The sequence below is a fragment of the Argiope bruennichi genome, chromosome 5 (genome assembly GCF_947563725.1).
Source record: "Argiope bruennichi chromosome 5, qqArgBrue1.1, whole genome shotgun sequence".
Classification (NCBI taxonomy): domain Eukaryota; kingdom Metazoa; phylum Arthropoda; class Arachnida; order Araneae; family Araneidae; genus Argiope; species Argiope bruennichi.
In genome coordinates, this window is record NC_079155.1 from 129,085,890 (window position 1) to 129,104,738 (window position 18,849).

General features: G+C 33.0%; 1 protein-coding gene across 5 annotated transcripts in view; it reads right to left on the bottom strand.

Annotated features, from left to right (window-relative positions):
• LOC129968736 (Na(+)/H(+) exchanger beta-like) overlaps positions 1–18,849 on the bottom strand; it is a 149,608-nt gene that overhangs the window by 78,327 nt on the left and 52,432 nt on the right. For all 5 annotated transcript variants that reach the window (XM_056082933.1, XM_056082934.1, XM_056082931.1 and 2 more), the window contains 2 exons: positions 14,293–14,474; positions 11,521–11,772 (listed from right to left, as the gene is read on the bottom strand). In XM_056082933.1, the coding sequence (XP_055938908.1) occupies positions 11,521–11,772; positions 14,293–14,425 (385 nt within the window). In that variant the 5' untranslated portion in view covers positions 14,426–14,474. The remainder of the gene's footprint in view (positions 1–11,520; positions 11,773–14,292; positions 14,475–18,849) is intronic.

The following is an 18,849-nucleotide window of genomic DNA, read 5'->3' on the forward strand; positions in this document are numbered from 1 at the left end:
GAAAGGGACTCTTAAGAAAAGTTAACGAAGCCCTTTCAGGATGGCTTCAGCTCAACGGGAATTTTATTTTATTGCTGATTGCATAGAGATGTACCAGTATGTTTACTATCTCAATAGAAAGGCCGCAACATAGTTTAGAAGCCATGTACTCCAGAAGCTTCGTTTCTTGTACATTTGTGAAAATTTGTCGAGGTGTCTTGCCAATACTAAGTTCTGAATCTGAGGTAATAAAGCTGATTAGTATAATTTCTATATAGTATTTCCAAGTAATATCTTTGAAAATCAATTATATATATCTATATTGTCTCATTTTAAAAATTAATTTAGTTATCCTTAAATTAATTAAGTTATAAAATAATAGTGATAAGAATTACAACTTACCATTGCTAACCATTATAATTTAGCTTCAGAATTTCTGGAGTGTCATGAAATTATTTCGTATTTATAAGCCACCTTTCGCCAAGAATAAGTCATCACTTTCTCCATTGCCTTTCCTTTTGTGTTGTATCCCTACTGTCTTCTTTTATAGTTTCTCATAAAAATTTTAGAAAGAAAATATATTTTGCAAAATCGAAGTGTACTGGGGCAAAGTTACTGTAAATGCTCAAATGGATTTGTAACTACTTCTTTTGACTTTACTTCACATTTTGACTCATATGAGTGGCATTATATTTAAAAGTCGCGTGCAATTTTACTATGTCGCTTACCTAAAATCTACGCATTTCCCATGTACAAGCTTTACATAGATATCTCCAAGGGTTCCGACGAAAATTAAAAGGAAAATCATTAGCTACAATTCTCGTTCACGTAAGCATTCTCTCCGCTCTGTCTGCAGGAGAACATGCATGAATGAGAGCTATCTTTTGCGAGAGAAGGATTGGAATTCAACAGGCGGTTAATTTAAAATCCGAATATAATAACTTACCCCCTGTATCTCTTTTATAACACGGTTCTTAATTTTTGGAGTAAATAGTGTTGTAAAAAAAAAAGATTTAAACAAAAATTTTTTAGGCAACCTGCATTTTATTTAAAACGCATTTGCATTTGTTAACTGTGGAAGAGCGGGTGATGCGGATGTGGTTAGTTGAAATTCTCGAATGACCAACATTTAAAAAGGCAGTTCGCCTGTGCTGTTTTTACACAAAAATAACTCGTGAATGAAGACGTGACATAGCAGCATTACATTTAAAAAATAATGAATGAATATCGATAATGAATCGAGAATGAAATGTAGATAAATTACGACAGAAGTTAATTTAAATTTTTTTCAGAATACATAAAATTATGCAAAATTAAATTGTAATAATGCCTACATAAAAAATAAAATATTTCTACACACGGTAAAAAAATGCATGCATTTCATGATTATGATTTTATATCTGTTGGTGTCATCTATCGCGAATACGCTTTTCTTCGACCTCGATGCGAGAGCGGCTTTCTTTTCAATATGCCCTTTGAATTCGTTCGAAAATATCCCAGCTTTCATTCAAATCAAAGTGTTACCCGGATGAAATATTTTACTAATGACAAATCATCTATTTAATGGTGTAAAAAAACTTTTTATAATTTGATATTTATGAAAAAAATCTAAAGCAATTTTAACATAAAGATATTTATAATATATCAGATATCAAATCAGATACAATATTTTAAAACTTTTATTTATTTAAAATACTCAGTACTCAAAATTATGCTATCCTCTGCAAGCTTATTTTAATTACATCGCGAAAGTTTAACTATAATGTGAAAATTTTTTAAATTTTACACTTTCTTGAGAAATGGCAGATTCTTTCTAACGATAATCTCTGAAAACTAATTTCATTTCTCCAAGTCGTTGATCTCTTTTAAAGAATTAGACACCTTTCACATGGCAGATGAAGTGCATTTATAATTCGGAATAGGAAAGCAAACGCTTTCCCTTGACCGTGAAAAGCAAACTTTGAATTGACTTTTACTCTCTCGTATGCGAAGTACAGGAAAAGTATTTAAAAACTCGAACTCGAGATTTTTTCGAATCCCCGTTTCATACATCCCCGAATTCCAAAAACACATATTTGCATTGTGTCTATCCATCCGTCTATCTGTGATAAAGATAATTAAAAAAAAACTTTGAGATAGACTGATAAAATCTGATATATGGTCTGTGAACTAGATTTGTAGATTTATTTTAAAGCGAAATCCATTCAGAGGAAGTCTATCTGTACAAATATAAGTTATCATAATAGCTACAAAATGAAGAGAGTTAGATGGGTAATATTTGGTACACCAATTTAGTATATAAATGCAGATAGCTATCAAGTTTGGAATAAAATCCGTCAAAGAATTGTCTTTCTCTCGGTCTATTCTTTTACCATATGATTTTGTGACTACGATTATAGTTTTGTGTCAAAATTAAATTTTAATTGGTTGGAAACAACATCTCTAAAGTACAATTTCAATTTTCAGGTACCTATTGCTAAATGACATGGATTAATCGTGAGAGATCACAAGATAAGACTCTGTAAAATCCTTGGTTTAACGCCAAAGATTAAAACTTCACAACTATGGTTCGCCAATGCCATGCAAGGCATTTGAATCCTTGCTCAAGGTCCACCATTTTACGCGAAGAATGGAGGCTAACTTCTTCATTAGAGAATACCAGTATTTCACACAGAACTGCAATTGCAGTAAAAAAATCACATACTAAATTTCATACATTTAAATCATCACGTTTTGGCGTTATCGAGTATATATTCTTGTTAAGTTCAGACGAGCAGGAAGTCAACCTTTTAACAAATTTGGTTTCAAATTTGATAGGTATCAACAATTTTGAAATTCAATTTGAATAATCCATCCGATTACTCCATTACTTGATGAGCTGATTTAAGATTGGAAGTTATTGTGCATTTCGCTGGAAGGAAAGGATTACTGCACGAAGTGCAAGTAGACTTCCAAAGCAGGCACTCGAAGTGTTTGAATAGAATCGTGAGTGAGACAGAAGCGGAAACGAGATTGAGAATTCTAAGAATTTTGTAGCTATTCTTTCATAAAAAAGAGAGTGGCGCACAATCTCTTCAGAAACTCAATTTCAGCCAGAAAAAGTTTTACTCAAAGTAAAATGGGTTACATAAAGGACCGAAAGGAAGAAAGCGGATTCAAAGAATAAAAGTTCATGTTTGACAAAGAAAAGAAGCCATGACAGACGAAATCTTGGGCGAATTTTGGATTTCAATTTCAACAAAAACTGAAAAAAGGGATTTTGGTACTCTTGGGACAGAAATAGTTTTAAGTCTATAAATTATTTGAAAACTAAAATTAAATGGAGTCATATTCAAAGTGTAAGAATTGTTAACATCGGAAATATTCTACCTTTTAACGAATCATCAACTTTTACGCGGATAATGGAGGCTAACTTCTTTATTAGAGAATACCAGTATTTAACACAGAACTCGTTAGAAAAAGAGAATTTTGGCATGATACCTATCTGCCTGTAAGCGCGATAATTAACGCAATAGAACGAACAGAACTGGAAGATGAAATGTAGTACAGAGTCTTCATATTAAAATGGAAGATTTCTATTAAATTTTGGATGAAATTTGTTAAGTCTCTCTCCCTATCGAATTTGTTGTGAACTTTATAATTCAAAAATTCAAAGAGCAAGGTTAAAAAAGAAATTTTGAGTAAGGAAATTCGGAATATTGTTTTTATCATCAGAATTGTTGATTATTAGATATTTAAAACGAAATTCGTGGATAGCCAATTCGATAATTCAAAAAAAAAATGCAACCAGTTGTACATGTTATCATAGGTTTTGCTAAATACATTTTCGATTCTATTCACTTTATTCGAAAAGCGACACTCCGTACATACATAGAGAAAGAGGAAAATTATTGAAATTGAGGAATGAGAAATATGAATTTTAGATCATTTTCTCTCTTAACGAGAAAATGAATCATATCTATTGCTTATTTAGAAGAGAGATATTCGGTTTCCAACTTATCTATTTATTTAATTTTTGTCTGGCCGAAAGAAAATTGGATTCGCTAAAACAAGCGTTCCTTACCGCACTTATAAAAAATAAGCTTATTTCTGGAAAAGAGGCATCATAACTGATGGATAAAAAATGATAAATCAGATTTGAAAAAGTTCCCTAATAATATCAATTAAAAATATTCAAGCAGTGGCTGTCATTTCTAATGAGACAGACATGTTTTAATTCGAAAACAGGTATTTCTTTTAAAGAAAAAGACGTTACTTAGAGTCAAAAATAATGAGCTACATAGCTCTACTTTATATTAGACAAATGCGATACTGTGCCAGTTGAGTTTTTTTAAATTCTGCAATAAAAGATAATCTAGTCACCAACTATTTAATATGTAAAATTTTATTTATTCATTACATACATAAGATTCATTTTATTTTTGCATAAATGTTAGCTTTCAATATAATGTCTCTTATGTAGAGTAATTTGGAAGGGCTCTGAAAAAGATTATGGATTTGTCAGACCAATCAAAGCAAATTAGTTTTTTGTAGGAGCATACTGACGGAAATGTTATGTGCCAGGGATAGCGATATAGATGATCAAGACTGTAGACAAGCAGGCTTAGGAGGGCAAATTTTTAAAAAATACAATGTCTACTTATTATAGAAGTGGTTTAAAATTTCTGTTATCTGTAAAAAATACGAGCCCCAGAGCTCTGAAACATATGTTGACGAACGTATGGATCCATGTGTTGCTTCCACGTCTGTACCATAATTCCACTAATGGTTCAATCAAAGGGTTGCGAATTCTATCCTCTTAGCCAGCATTTTATTTAAATACTGATGAAGTAATATGCATATTTAGTAATATAGTGCTCATTAAAATCGGTTGGCATTGAAGTCTTTCTTTCAAATAAATACCAAATATGAGCTGATTCCTTCGAAAATCTTGCAGGACGATTACGTGCCCCCACATATCAGACCGCTTGATAGTCTCAATCAAATGCTGCACCGCTCTCATTGATTAACAGAATCTGCGATTTTTCTTTCACCGTAATCCAAGCTTAATTGAGTTGTCTAATCATTGTATACCAAGGTGGAACAGTCGTCGTAACAACTCTCTTCTCAACGAAAGTTCCAGGAGGAATCTCCCTTTTGATAAGTCCACACAGGAAATAATATCTTTGGAATAAGTTCAAACTGGCAAACGGATTTCTCCACATTTGAAAATCCGTTACTTGAATTAAATACGAAAGAGTCAATCACACAAACTAAGCATGTCTTTGAAGTAATTCAGCATATCCCATTATTATTTTCGTCAAAGAAAATACAATCTCTTTACTCCAAGAAAATCCTAAAATTATCGTCGTGTATTTTACTTCATTTTAAACCAATGATTCTCTCTGGAACGAGCAGATTCCCTTCTAGCCCATATTTCTCCATATCAAGCTTTTGTTTTGCATACGTCCATCTAAACCTTAAAATTTGTCGGAAGATATCTGGTACTGAACAGAATAGTTCAGAATAATTATCGAGGATATAAAGGGCTAAACCTATTTAATGAGCAATGGTGCAAAGATCAGATTGACAGAAACGGTTTTTTTGCATGCTTCACTGGCATTTCTTGCGATTGCCCGTACGGATAACATCTAATTAATAGTTCTTTAATTGTTATTTACACAAAGCAGTATACTCAGACAATTTTTGAATTATTTTCGGCAAAGGAAATACAATTCCTTTACATACCCCCATAAAGAGAAATCACAAAAAATTAGATGAGGAAATCAAAAATGCGGTAAATTTCCCGAACATCTATGAAACGGTTTGGAAGAAGGTGTAAAAATTCTCAACTTTCCACACCCTATTGTGTGGCTGCTTTATCTTGCCGAATGACGCAACCTCTTAGTAATTTGTTGCACCGGCCATTGCCGAGGCATATCAGGACGATTTGCAGAAACAATTCTCTTTAGGAATAAAAATTAAACGCATAACATTTTTGTTGAAATAGTGAGCCATTTTTGAATTGAGGCACCACGCAAGTGCCGCCTTCTGATTCATTGCGAACAAAAGTTTGAATTTTTAGGTTATTATTTCGTTAATATTCTCTCTGTATTAATGTCTATTGAATAGTTTAGTAGTTTGTAATTGGGTAATGATTTTGCATTCCTGTATATTTAACCAATTTCACGCTTTTCGCTAACGAATGTTAACGAAAAAACATTTATACGGAATATTAAAGTTCTTAAAAATTAGATTCAGCAGCAAAAATTTCAACAGAAGCTTTGGTATGTATGCCATACGGCCTGGCTGCAAAGATTCGCTAGGAGTTAGAGGCATTTGCAGAATATAGGTAACTTTTAATGGAGAGAAAATATATTTACTTATCACAATCTATTACCTATATCACTCTTTGAATTAGAGAAATTATTTCAAATACGATATCTGAAAATAACACTTTTCCTTCCAACTTCAGTTATTCGATTTATTTTCCTCCTACAATTTAAAAAAAAATGACAAATTCAAATTCGGGGACAAAGGTTTAGAGAATTGATCACACATCTCTTCCTAACAGAAAATGAAACTGCTATATTCGATTTCGCTTTCTCATTTGTTGATAAAAGTTTATCAACTCTATATTATACTCTAATATTACTTGTGAAAGTAATAAAAAAATGAAGGAATGAAAAACTGTTTGAAACATTTATTACCGTTTACCATAAAAGATAGAAGACAGATTCCCTTCAGTCATATTTCATTGTCCGATTTGCGATATATTTAATTATCTTGCAACTATATTTAATTGTTATACAACATAACCACACAGGCCCCTCCATCTCTTCTAATTAAGGCATTCGGATTAGATCTGACTGACTGGACCACTGTAACAGCATTGGCGGAAGCTAAAGTTGAGTCCTAAGGGCCATCACCGGCTACAGTACAACTTTTCACATGGGAAGTACGTCCCGTTATTAATAGGATGTAGTCCTTTCCCCCTGTTTCTGTATCCGCCAGGGTGTTCCGATTTGGTGGTTCACCATATCGGAAACTTCTCATCCTCATTTCTGAGGTGCCTCCGGGGGGGGGGTGTTATACAACATAAGAGATATGCGTTCAGTTTCCGATATAATGGACGGATTTCATGATTTGTTGAAAACAAGATTTCTAATTCTTGATAAGATAAAATTCGGAAATGGAAAGACTTAAGTGAACCGTAGGGAATGAGGGAAAAAGAAAAATTCCATCCTATTCGTCTCAATCTCTGGAAAAAAGCATTCATCAAAGTCCCTGACAGGAGATGAAAGACTCGTTTCCACGCCGTTTTCTTTCTTCAGAGTTGAATTTGATGAATGGAAGATGGTGTTTTAACTGTTTCTAAGTGACAAAATAGCTCCAATGATGAATCCGACCTTGCTTAGCTCGGATGGGAGAACCTCAGGAGATCGTTTAAAATTAACGCAATTCAAATAAATGCGAATATAATGGACGGAAGGGGGACAAAGATTGCCAGCGACCGATAACTCTGGAATCGGACAATGGACTTTGGTCGGTGGGATACAAAAATTTCGAAATAAAAGAATGAGGAATGGCTACTCTGAAAATTCCAAGTGTACTCGTTATTTAGAAGGGTGTGAACAGCAAACTGGATCCTGCAATTAAATTTGAAAGAATCCCTTGAACAAAGCTAGGTTGTGTTTTTCGTCTGACTTTTTAGCTATTTATAATGCCGGAAGAGGACTCTTTAGTTTTACTTTTTAGGGTAAAAAAAAAAGAAGTTAATCGAATTCACCAAAAAATTTAATCACATTTTCTGCGGAATTTCTTCGCCCAAGACTTTTCGCACCATTTTTGGAATGAAGTCGTTTACTGAAAATGATAACTCAAGCATGCGCAATTTTGTATCAATCTTTACATCAAAATTTCAGATTGCAAGCGGATATTTTGGACAAAATCTGCCTCGGTTCACCCGCGGGCACGATAACCGGAAAGTGTGAAGAATTATAAATCTGAATCAAGCTTCAGTCCATCGGCGAGTGAGTCCGTATATTTGTGACTCAGATGAAGGAAGCATGCGATCTATTACACTTGCACTGTACAATTGAAGGCTGCTCAAAGGCACGCTTTGCTGTCTCCATTGTACTTCTATGAAGGACACCATACTGGTATTGCAGACTAGAGAAGCCCCAATATCCGAAATCTAGCATATTCTTAAGATTAGATCACACTGTAATTCTCGAGCTGAGGAAATCTCTAGCAGAATGGCGGCCATAAGCTGATTGTTGTACACATATTTTTGATAACTGGAGGCAGTATTAGGGTTGATTTTTAAAAAAAAAGACAGAAACCCCTAAAAATAGCTATTTAAAAAAAATAGAATCTCTTATTGGATAAGGATTTTTTTAACAAAAAAAGAAGAAAAAAAGGTTGTTTCTGGAGAAAAGTTTGCTATTATTATAACAAAAATTTAAAAAAAAAATCAAGACTAAAATTAGAAAACAAAATGTAAGCGCAGCAAAAATAAAAGTAAATCAATACTGTTTTTTTTTCATTAAAATGTTAGATGAACAATGCTTTATAATGAAGTAATCATGAAATATGTTTAAAAGTTCACTAAATCAATGTTTTTAAAACTGTATTCTACTATTTATTCAGTACAATATTCCATGTGGTATAATTTTTTTTAAAAAACTAATATACAATTGGCCCATTTCAATTAGTTGCTTGAATTTTTATCATTCATCTTTTAATTGTTTTATGAGGCAAAAATCTCGTGAATGAATTCGAAAGAAAATAATTTTATCAATTTTTGTTATAGATAAGAAATAACCATGTTATATATTTTATTAATATATTTCTAACTAAGAGACAAAATTCTTAATGCCTTTCAGTGTATTATATTTTTCCAAAACCGGATTTCCAGATATGTTATTAGTGAAAATCAAATATAAATTGATAACTGTAACTTGAACCTGTCTTTCACTTGATATTAGTGAAGGCAAAGCTCAACTTGCCAAAACCGATTATTGCAAAATGGGTTCATTTGTCCGATTCATCTCCATCAATAACAATACTTCGGTGATATTAAATCTTATTTATTTTTACCTACTACATATTGGAATGTAAAGTGTATTTAATTATGAATAAAGATTTCATTTACGACCATAAATGAATAAAATGAGTGCTTTATTATTTGATTATGAATATCGTAATTGAATGCAATGCACTGATTTTTAATCGGAAAAAGATTTCATTTTGTGATATATGTTTTTGATTCTTATATGTATGATAGACAATTAAAAAAAATTAATTTAAAAATTCTAGATCTAAATTGTTTAAAAGTTCATGCACAAAAGTTCAGGCTGATCCAACACTTTGGTTGCCGGGCTTACCACTTTTAGCTCTCAACTAGGGATGAGAACCATGAAAGAAAAAAATCATCCACACACACACACACAAAAAAAAAAAGTGTGGCCACAACCGTGATACATATGAATTGCTAAATACATCCTAATCCATGTGGCATTCAAAGCATGCTAAGATTAGAGTAGCAATTAAAATGGGTCGTCATCAATGACTGTCATTTGGACAAGATTTGTTGCGGTTTATCGTATATAGGGTGATTGGAAAAAAAGTTGGGCTGTCTTGCAAGCAATGATAGTAAGAAACACAGTACAGAGGGCAGTTCAAAGTCAAGTAATAGTAGATGTTACTTAGTAGTCTCACATTGTTCGATTGTAATTACTTCTATTTAAATATGCTGAAATTACTTATGGTTATTCACTTCAATGGAATCTGTCACATCCTTTGCGTAGAACGTAGAAAATGTTCTACATGGTAATGAACCGCACAGATTTATCTGTGTCACCAAGAAAAGTCATAAAGGGCAAATATTAGGTACTGTACAAGCAAAACTGGAGTATTATTCTAAACTTTTTTTATTACCTTCGTCTGCATCTAATTACATAAGTGTTTTGAATAACCCAGTGCATTATCCAATTGTAACCTAATTGCTTTTCAAAATTTACAAATTTTGTTCCCAATTCATTTTAAAGCAATTTTCCCCTCGTATATGTAGAGAACAAAACATTTTTACATTATCCATTAAAAATACAGTAAATTTAGACATCTTAAAAAATTATTGAAACCATGAAATTTTTCTTAAATTAACTATTAATTAACTTTATTCTTTGTTTATTAATTTGAAACACATGGTGCAGCTGAAACAGAAATTAACATTTTTATATATATGAAGAATACAAAACGAAGGTAATTTAACCATAAAAAAATCCGACCACCAGATTTAAATAAAGTTCAAGCTTTAGTCCATAAAATACATTCTGCAAATGTTTTAATCTGTGAATCCGATTACTCAAAAATGCAATTTGTTATGTGGTCATAATATCCACATTACAAATGTCAAACAGATAAATTAAATCTGTGCACGAAAAATTTGCATATGTCCGTACACATGCATGTCAACATGGCAACTCTGAAGCGCAAATGAAATAGCCTGGAATCGAGTACAACAACGGGAAACGTACTTCTGCGTGATATTGTGGAGCCAGATCATCCAAGGATTCGGATATCATATGCCTATTCAACATGACAAGACGCCGCCGCAACACGCTACATGAAGGGAATGGAGTACATGGCCCCGACACTGAAATCCTCTCTGATTCGCATTAAAATCCGTCCAAAACCAGTCTGTCAAAAGAATTTATTCGCTTTTCTGGAGTGTATCAAGAAACGCAAAACGCGTCGTATTGTTTTGGTGCTTATTGGTTTTCTATTGCTCCAATTTCGTTGAGTTTTACATAGATTCCAGTTGTAAGATAATATTAATAGGATGCATTCACATCAGCAGTATAAGAATTGGAAATAAAACTGTAGACAAATTATTTATATAAACGAATATATAAACATATATAACATACAATATATGTAAAGGACATATAAAAACGAAGCATCCGAAATAAATGCAGGTATAGCTGCATGGATTGTCAGAGAGAGAAATCAATAAGGCGGCAAAGTTTTCGTTGAGTAACATGTCTGCCCATTTAAATAACCATCAGAGTTACTGATGATCTATCAGAACAAAATTTGGCTCTAAGACTAGTTTCGGTGCTCTGTATTGTAGAACTCTATGATGAAAGCTTGTTAATCGTCCAAAATCTATTGCTATTTAATGACTACATAGATGCAAATTTAACAAACTGTCAAAAGAAAAGAATTTTGAAACGAATCATTCATTATATACAACATTATATATTACGTAATCCACGAAATGACATAATTTCTATATCGCTAATCACCCCCCCCCCCCCAAAAAAAAACAATGCCTTGAGATTGGTTAATGGCTTAATGATAAAAATGCAAATCTCTATGGAATTCCTAACGTATACGTGATAATCCAAAAAGGCAAAATAACTCAATTTATCAGCGGGAAGAGGAGTGGGGGTGATGCCTAGATTTCTCCTGATCTTATAACGGAACTGAACGCAGAAAACATGAACAAATGGAAGCTGGCATTCGTTTGTATTTCAAAAACAGATTGTTTCTCACCGATCTTGCAGAGCCCCGCCACTATGACGACAGCCGTGTAGATGAAAGGCGTCCTCACATAATCCCACTGCCAGGAGGCCACGTGGATAGAATGGTCTTCGTGCTCGGTGTGATTCTCTGGATGGTCGTGGGGCGGAGACACAGTGGTCTCCGTCTCCTCCACGAAAATTTCCTCCTTGCTTTTGACCTCAGCTGACACCATATGGCGCTGGTGATGTTCCAGTTCATTTTCGGGGATGTGAACGTTTTCGGCTAGGGAGAAAATAGTGAGGGACATGACAAATGGAAACTCAATATATATCATAAAAAATACATAAAAACTTTACGTGGGCAGAATGAGACTTCTTTACTTTTTGAAAACTAAGAAGATATTGTAGGTTTTTGCAATCATCTTTCATCTTTTCTTATACTTATGCAAGACATAATTTTTGTCCATACATATAAACCAATTACCTAGGTAAGTTAAACAAGCATAATAAATTTATCTTTAACACTGGCAGCAGAAAAACTACGATTAATTCTCTTCGGATCTATAAAAACATATGTAAGAACTTATTGACATTCATTTGGCATCGCTTAAACGTCGTACATAATCGGCTCGTATACCATTATCCCGACATTTTTTTTCGCAATATTTTTTCTAAACAAACTATTTAATATGTCCTGATCCTTCTTTCTTCATTCCATGTAGTCCGAATTTGATTCACTCTGACTATATTTTGTTCTTCAATCAAAAAGCGAAGAAAGTTTCTAAAGAAGGTTTTAAAAGGTTCCGAAGCAGCAAAACGTTGGGCAATTGAAAAAACCTTCTTCAAAAACCTATCGAATTAAACAATGACAAAAGTGCTTTTGGATTAATAAATATAATTAAATTCTATCGAAAGTGCGAACTCTTCTACGCCTTCAATAAAAAGAAGCATTTTTGAACTTTTCAATTTTATTGTGTTCAGAAAAAGAGAATAAATAAACACAATTTATTAGAATTATTGATAATAAATTTAACAGTTCTAGGCGAGAACAAAGAGACAAACACGTGTGTTTGAATTTGATTGTCTTTCAAGCGGCCTCGAGACAGAAACATGGCACTGGAAGGAACAATCACGAATTCGAGAGTAAATTATATGGAATAGATGCCACGTATACGAGCATAGGACAGATCGAGAATCAAATATCATTCCGTTCGTGTGGGATGGAAATTTGAATAGGGGATACAGAGTAAGGTGCAGTACACGCCATCTGACAACGGATCAAAATATTGATGCCAAAAATAGCTCTCGTATTGTTTCAAAAATGGAATATTAATGTAACTAACCTGTTCAAGATCTTTTAGAATAGTCAGATGTCGCCCTAAAGGTTAAATCTATAGCATCAAGGTTTAACTATACGGCATAGGAGATTCTTATCCGGTGAGATCGTGCGCTCTTCCAAAACCCCTCATTGGAGTAGAGTCAATTTGCACACATTAGTTGCTATTAGTGTACTTATCTTTAACCAAGTAACATAAAAAAAATCTTGTGCTGAAACATGCAAAGCAGAAATTCACCGTTTCTTTTCCCCGCATTTAAGTCTATCTCACGAAGTAATAAGATGTTCTCATCTATTTAATAGATTATCACCAATAACACAAACGAAGACCTACTTCATCGTAATTCTAGCCGGGAGAATTTTAGAATTATACTTTGCCTTTTCTTCCTTCAAGCGGAGCAGACTTGCAAAAAAATCTGCGAAGGTGATGATATCATTTTTTGTACTTTCTGTTCCGACATTTCAAATATCACAAAAGAATTATACTTATTCTCTATCCGTGATTTTAAAAACACTCCGCGTTTCAGACCTTTTTGAATAGGACAAAACCAGTTTTGGAATAATGTCTATCTGATTCTGAGCACAATACTTCCAAACATAACAAACCTTAAAAGATGAAATTTAGTATTACTTTTGTACTTCCTTTTCCTTGACACTACTTTTGTAGCTCCTATTGAATTGATAAAAATCCGTAAGTAGGGGTCTATTTTCCAGTTCATTTTACATGAAGACGATCGCGAAGAAACGCAATAAAGTGAGTATGCAAAATTTTATCAGAGAAACTATATATCGGCATCAAATTTTGAATTAAATCTGCTGATGGTTGAATGCCTGTCGATTTGTCTTTTCACAAACTCAAACTACTACGAACTCAAAACAGAGTAGCATGACCAAAGAACTGGGCGAAAAGGAATATAAAAGACTTAGTTAAAATTCTTGTGGGGTATGTTAGAAATGCAACATACGTAGTAATGTTAAACATTACCTACGTCGTTAATGTTAAACATTAATAATAACTAAATATTTTTAATTCTAAAGAATAAATGGACAATGAGCTTTCATATCAATAAAACTGATTTTATTACTAGAATGGGTGTATTTATAGCAAGGATAAGGGAAGATAGTTATCTTAGTTGATGTGCTTTCTGAAGGGGTTTAATGTGAAAGAGTCACTGTCAATTTGCAGCGTCCAAAGATGTTATTTTGCAACTCTAGAAAGAATTGCTTCGCTGTCACCCATTGTTTTTACCGTACGGCTTCGACTTAGATGGAGTTGATCTATACTTATCCAACTCTACCAAATGCACTTCCATTTTACGGTGACTATTAAATATTTACTTCGACAAAACGGTATTCAAATATTTCATTTGAACTCTAAACTTTTGATGGCGGAACAGGAATTATGGAGTTCACAGAAATCCATTTCTTTCCGAAAAGCGTATACTGAAAACAATTGACGCCACTCACCTCTGAATAGTTCATCTGCAAGGAAACTGCTTCGCCTGCGCACTTTCAAGAGATTTGGAGAATACGTGGGGGCAACGGTGAAGCTCCGGCATACTGCGCTCGTCAGGAGAATCCAAAGAAGACAGCGATTCATCCGCGGAGGGACGCGTTGGCAATCAGCAAGTCCGACGACGGAAGAAGGCCTGAAAGAAAAGTGAAGATATCCAATAAAAACGCACTTTTCTATTGTACTCAAACTGAATTTTTAAAAATTATTGCTCTTAATGATTGAATTAATTCCTGTTTTTTAATTATTTTTAATTCATTTATTATGTGCCATTTTCCCCCCGAAACTTCGCCTACGTCATGCAACCTGATAAAGAAGAACAAACCTCCTTTTTACGTTCCAGTATACGAAGATATAGAAACAGAAAGTATTGCAAACGTCAAAATATTCGAAGCTGAAATTTGAATGAATCGTCATGTTTCAGACACATTTTGAGTTATGTTTGTCTGCCTGCCTGGCTATTTGTCAACAAGATAACTCAAAAATGCTTTCTTTGTACCAAATTTGTAAATTGCGATCAGATTTTGAACAAAATTCATTCAGAAAAAGTCTACCAATCTGTTTATCTATCCGTTCTAAGTTAGCACGATGGCAGTAAAACGAGAAAAGCAAGATGGCAATTGATAATCCACAAATGCACAAACGAGAAAAGCAATTGATAATGCAAAAATACACTTATTAGAGAATATACAAGAAAATTTTTAGAACTGTTTATATATATATTATACTATATTTAAGGATAACGAAGCGAGCATTCTTATAGATTGAAAATAATTTTGAAGCATTTGCTATTTGTAGCTCTTTTTATAGGCCAGAGAACGGCAGCTGAGATAATAAGTCCAGCAAAGATCGAGTTTAAGTTCGCGCTTTAACTTTGCTGATTGTCATAGCAAATATTGACATTTTTTTTTTTTACGCTTTTCAAGCTGACAGAGCTTACTTAGAGACAGGAAAGCCTAACACGAGTCATCGAAAATAAATATTAAGAATTAAGAGAAGCAATTAAGAACTGTCTCCAGACTGGTGGAATGAAGTGGTAGTCTGATGAAATCAGAGGTATTTTCCAGGTGAAGTCGGCGCCTCCCAACCGAACGTCCTCAATTATCATATCATAATTCAAATATGCGATCTAAGGTTAGCAATCTATTCCATATTAAAAGAGCGCTTCGACAGGAAAATATTTATCGCGAATGATGACTTTAAACGTAAACTTTCGGCGTTAAAGAATTATATTTCAAATTCCTGGACATCTTCATTTTGGATGTTTGGTAATGAGTGAATCAATGAATAGTTGCATTTGACGTTTGGACATGCAACAGTTGTTCAGAATAACAATATTCAGTATCAGCGTATATACTGCAGAACCGAAATCAATTTCAAATCTGGTTTTTTATTTACACTTGGAAAATCTGGTAAGTTTTTCTTTCACCTTGTGATAGGATCTATAGAAAGGAATGGGCAACTTTAGAAATGGTGATAATAACTTTGCATTATTCTTAGAAACTTGTGTTGCTGCATCTGTCTAATTACAGATATGTGATCTTACCGAAAATTGGAACTTCGAATAAAAACGTTGCAAGTTTCTACTGAGAATTTGCCGAGTTGAAAAAAACTTCATGAAAACAATTGAACAGTATTTAAATTAGGCGCATTTCATAAATCGCAATAGTATCTCAAATACGCTTTGTTTATAAATACAATAAAAAATTTAAGAAGATGCAATAAGAAAAGTAAAACCCTTGCAAGTATATAATAAGAAGGAGCTTGAATGTTTATAATTGAACGAAATACAAAAACTTGCTTTGCGTGAAATTTAGAATCCAGCACGCATAGTTTGTGGTGGAGGTAAAATCACGCCTTTATCGATACAATGCCAAGACAAAATCTAAATGGCTTCTCTAAGTGATCGTATTTCCTATTCACTAAGTTAAATCTTTACGATAATTGCTGGAAAGGGGGAAAAAAATAACAACGATTAAATTTTAGCACATGGTCGCCTAGGTTCGTCATCCGTCAATATGGCTACCATCCGCAGAGGCGTTAACTAATGCACCGCACCTGCGCTAGAAGCAGTAACCAGTTCTCTGTATTTGGAGAAAAGTAGGTGATTTAATAAGTTCCTATTTCCAAGATTTTTTAAATGAAAACGTTTTCAATGAAGTAAGAGTAGCTTGCCAAATTAGTTATTTTATTTGTTAGATTGAATAAACTGTAACATAACTGTTTTTACACTTTTTTTTTCGCATGAAAGCACAGTAGACATTTTTAATCTTTTGGATTTATATGGAAAGAAATAGATTTGCTTTGCGATACCCGTGAAAGTACGTGCCTTCAATTATAAAATAATTAAAGTTGTATTAAATTCAAAATCTTTCAAGAAAAGTATGACATGTGGCTCAGAAATGAGTCGATTTTCTTAGTAACTGGACAGTAAACCAGAATATCTGAAACTGCGTTTTCCAAAATCAAATAAAAAATGTTAGAAAATATATTTTTGAATTATAGTTGAAACATGCATCTAATAATAAAACTAAATTTCCCGGCTTGGAATGCCACTTAAAGATGAGAGAAAAAGTCTAGATGTAAGTAAACTTTAAAGATCACATTTATGTTTATTCATTAAAACTTTTAGTAGTCAGCGAAAAAAGGCTGATGGTAAGTTGAAAGACTAATCCATTGGACTAATGCTTTTGAATATGAAAAACCGGATATAATTTTCATTACAAATAAAAGGACTTATCATGGAAATTATAAGCAGTAAACATCTATACTATAATTTAAGATGGTGTATTTATAAACTGATGGACAATTGTTAAGGACGGATCACAAACGACTCTACAGTGCTATTAAAAATGAGCATGGTTGTATGTAAAGTGAAATAAAATAATGCCAGAATGTTAGGACATTGCAATGACCATTTACTGTGCTTTGAAATCCAGAAGAGTTTGAAAATTGTTCAACGGACAAAATGGTCGTTTTGATCTGTCATTGCAGGGACGAAGGTGCCCTTTTTCGTTGGAGGGCTGACGCGTTTGCAATAGTATTATATTTCTCAGTATTGTACTTAGTGTTTTTCAAAAATTGAGAGATATACTGAAGATGTCTTAATTGACTGCATGATGCTTTATTTTTCTCTTTAAATGTAATATAATTGGCTTTTGATATGGGAATATTGTAAATCCGCATTCTTCTAGCATCTATATAAGCATCATCTATAATTCTAGGAAGTTATGATTTTTCTGGAACAGGTTTTGAAAGGTTTAGTGTTATTATATATTTCCGAAATTCTAATTTGTTCACTGCCGTTGCTAATGTCGATGGGTTGATATGTAAACAATACTGTTAAATTCTATTAAGTACTTAAGTTAGATGTTCCTTATGTCATTCCCCAAATCCCGAGACTATTATCCAGTTGTGAAAAAGTAAAATCTAGTCCAAAGAAAACTTCATTAATGAATCTTTGAAAAGTAGAAGTAGCATTTCTTAAGCCAAACTCATTATGTTAAACTGAAAAAATCCAAATGGTGTTATTATTGTTGTTTTCTGTTTATCCTCTTCTACTATTGGAACTTGCTCAGAGGATTTAAGTAAATCCACTTTAAAAAAATATCTTTATGTCTATTAAAACGCGATGGACGTCTTCAATTCTGGGTAAAAAGTAACGATCTGATACTTTGATATTATTTGCGATAATCTATACATGGTGTCAAAGTGTCTTCTGTTTTTGTAACTCAATGAAGTGAGCGATGGTGATTTTGAGGATATTATAATATCAATTTTAAACAAAAATTTCAATACCTGTTTAGCTATTTCTAATTTTTAGGATTTAAATGTCATGACTTTGTATAAAATGTTTCCCATTAATAGTTATATAATGCTCAACGTTGTGTTTTGTTTTAGAAGTTTATAAATCAGGTATTGTTATTTATGGAAATTGTGCCAAAATATCAGAAAATTTATTATTTTTGTTAAAGATGCTTACGTTTAATTCATCGGAAGTTTATGCAATTTCACGAATAAGGCTCAGTTTAGTTATACCACCTATCAATTTTTTTTTTGTTTTTAATATCAATCAGTAAATTAAACATTTAGTTCCGCGTCATCTAGAATCCAGGCATTTGCTCTCGATTGAACCATTACTATTACATTATCAGGGTTCAAAATTCAAGCACTGATTTTCGAATGACTTGATCACAAAGTTTGAATATCAGGGAAGATGAAATATCAATTATCCGGTTAAAAAATTTCTTTGAATTTCTCTTAAAGTTGCTACTATCAACCTAGAAACTCATATTTCTCCCACAGACAAAAATACATTGCCAAATTCCTGAACAAGCCTTCCAACAATCTTTACGCAATAATATGCGCCAAACGGTGGGAATAAGAATGACGTTTATCTGAAAGTTTTAGAGTAGTAATTATTTATCAGCTTTAGGATTGTGGGTCATAAAATGTCTAAAGAGTTTGATGTAGGAATTCGGAAATTGTACGATGTAAAAATATTTGAATTT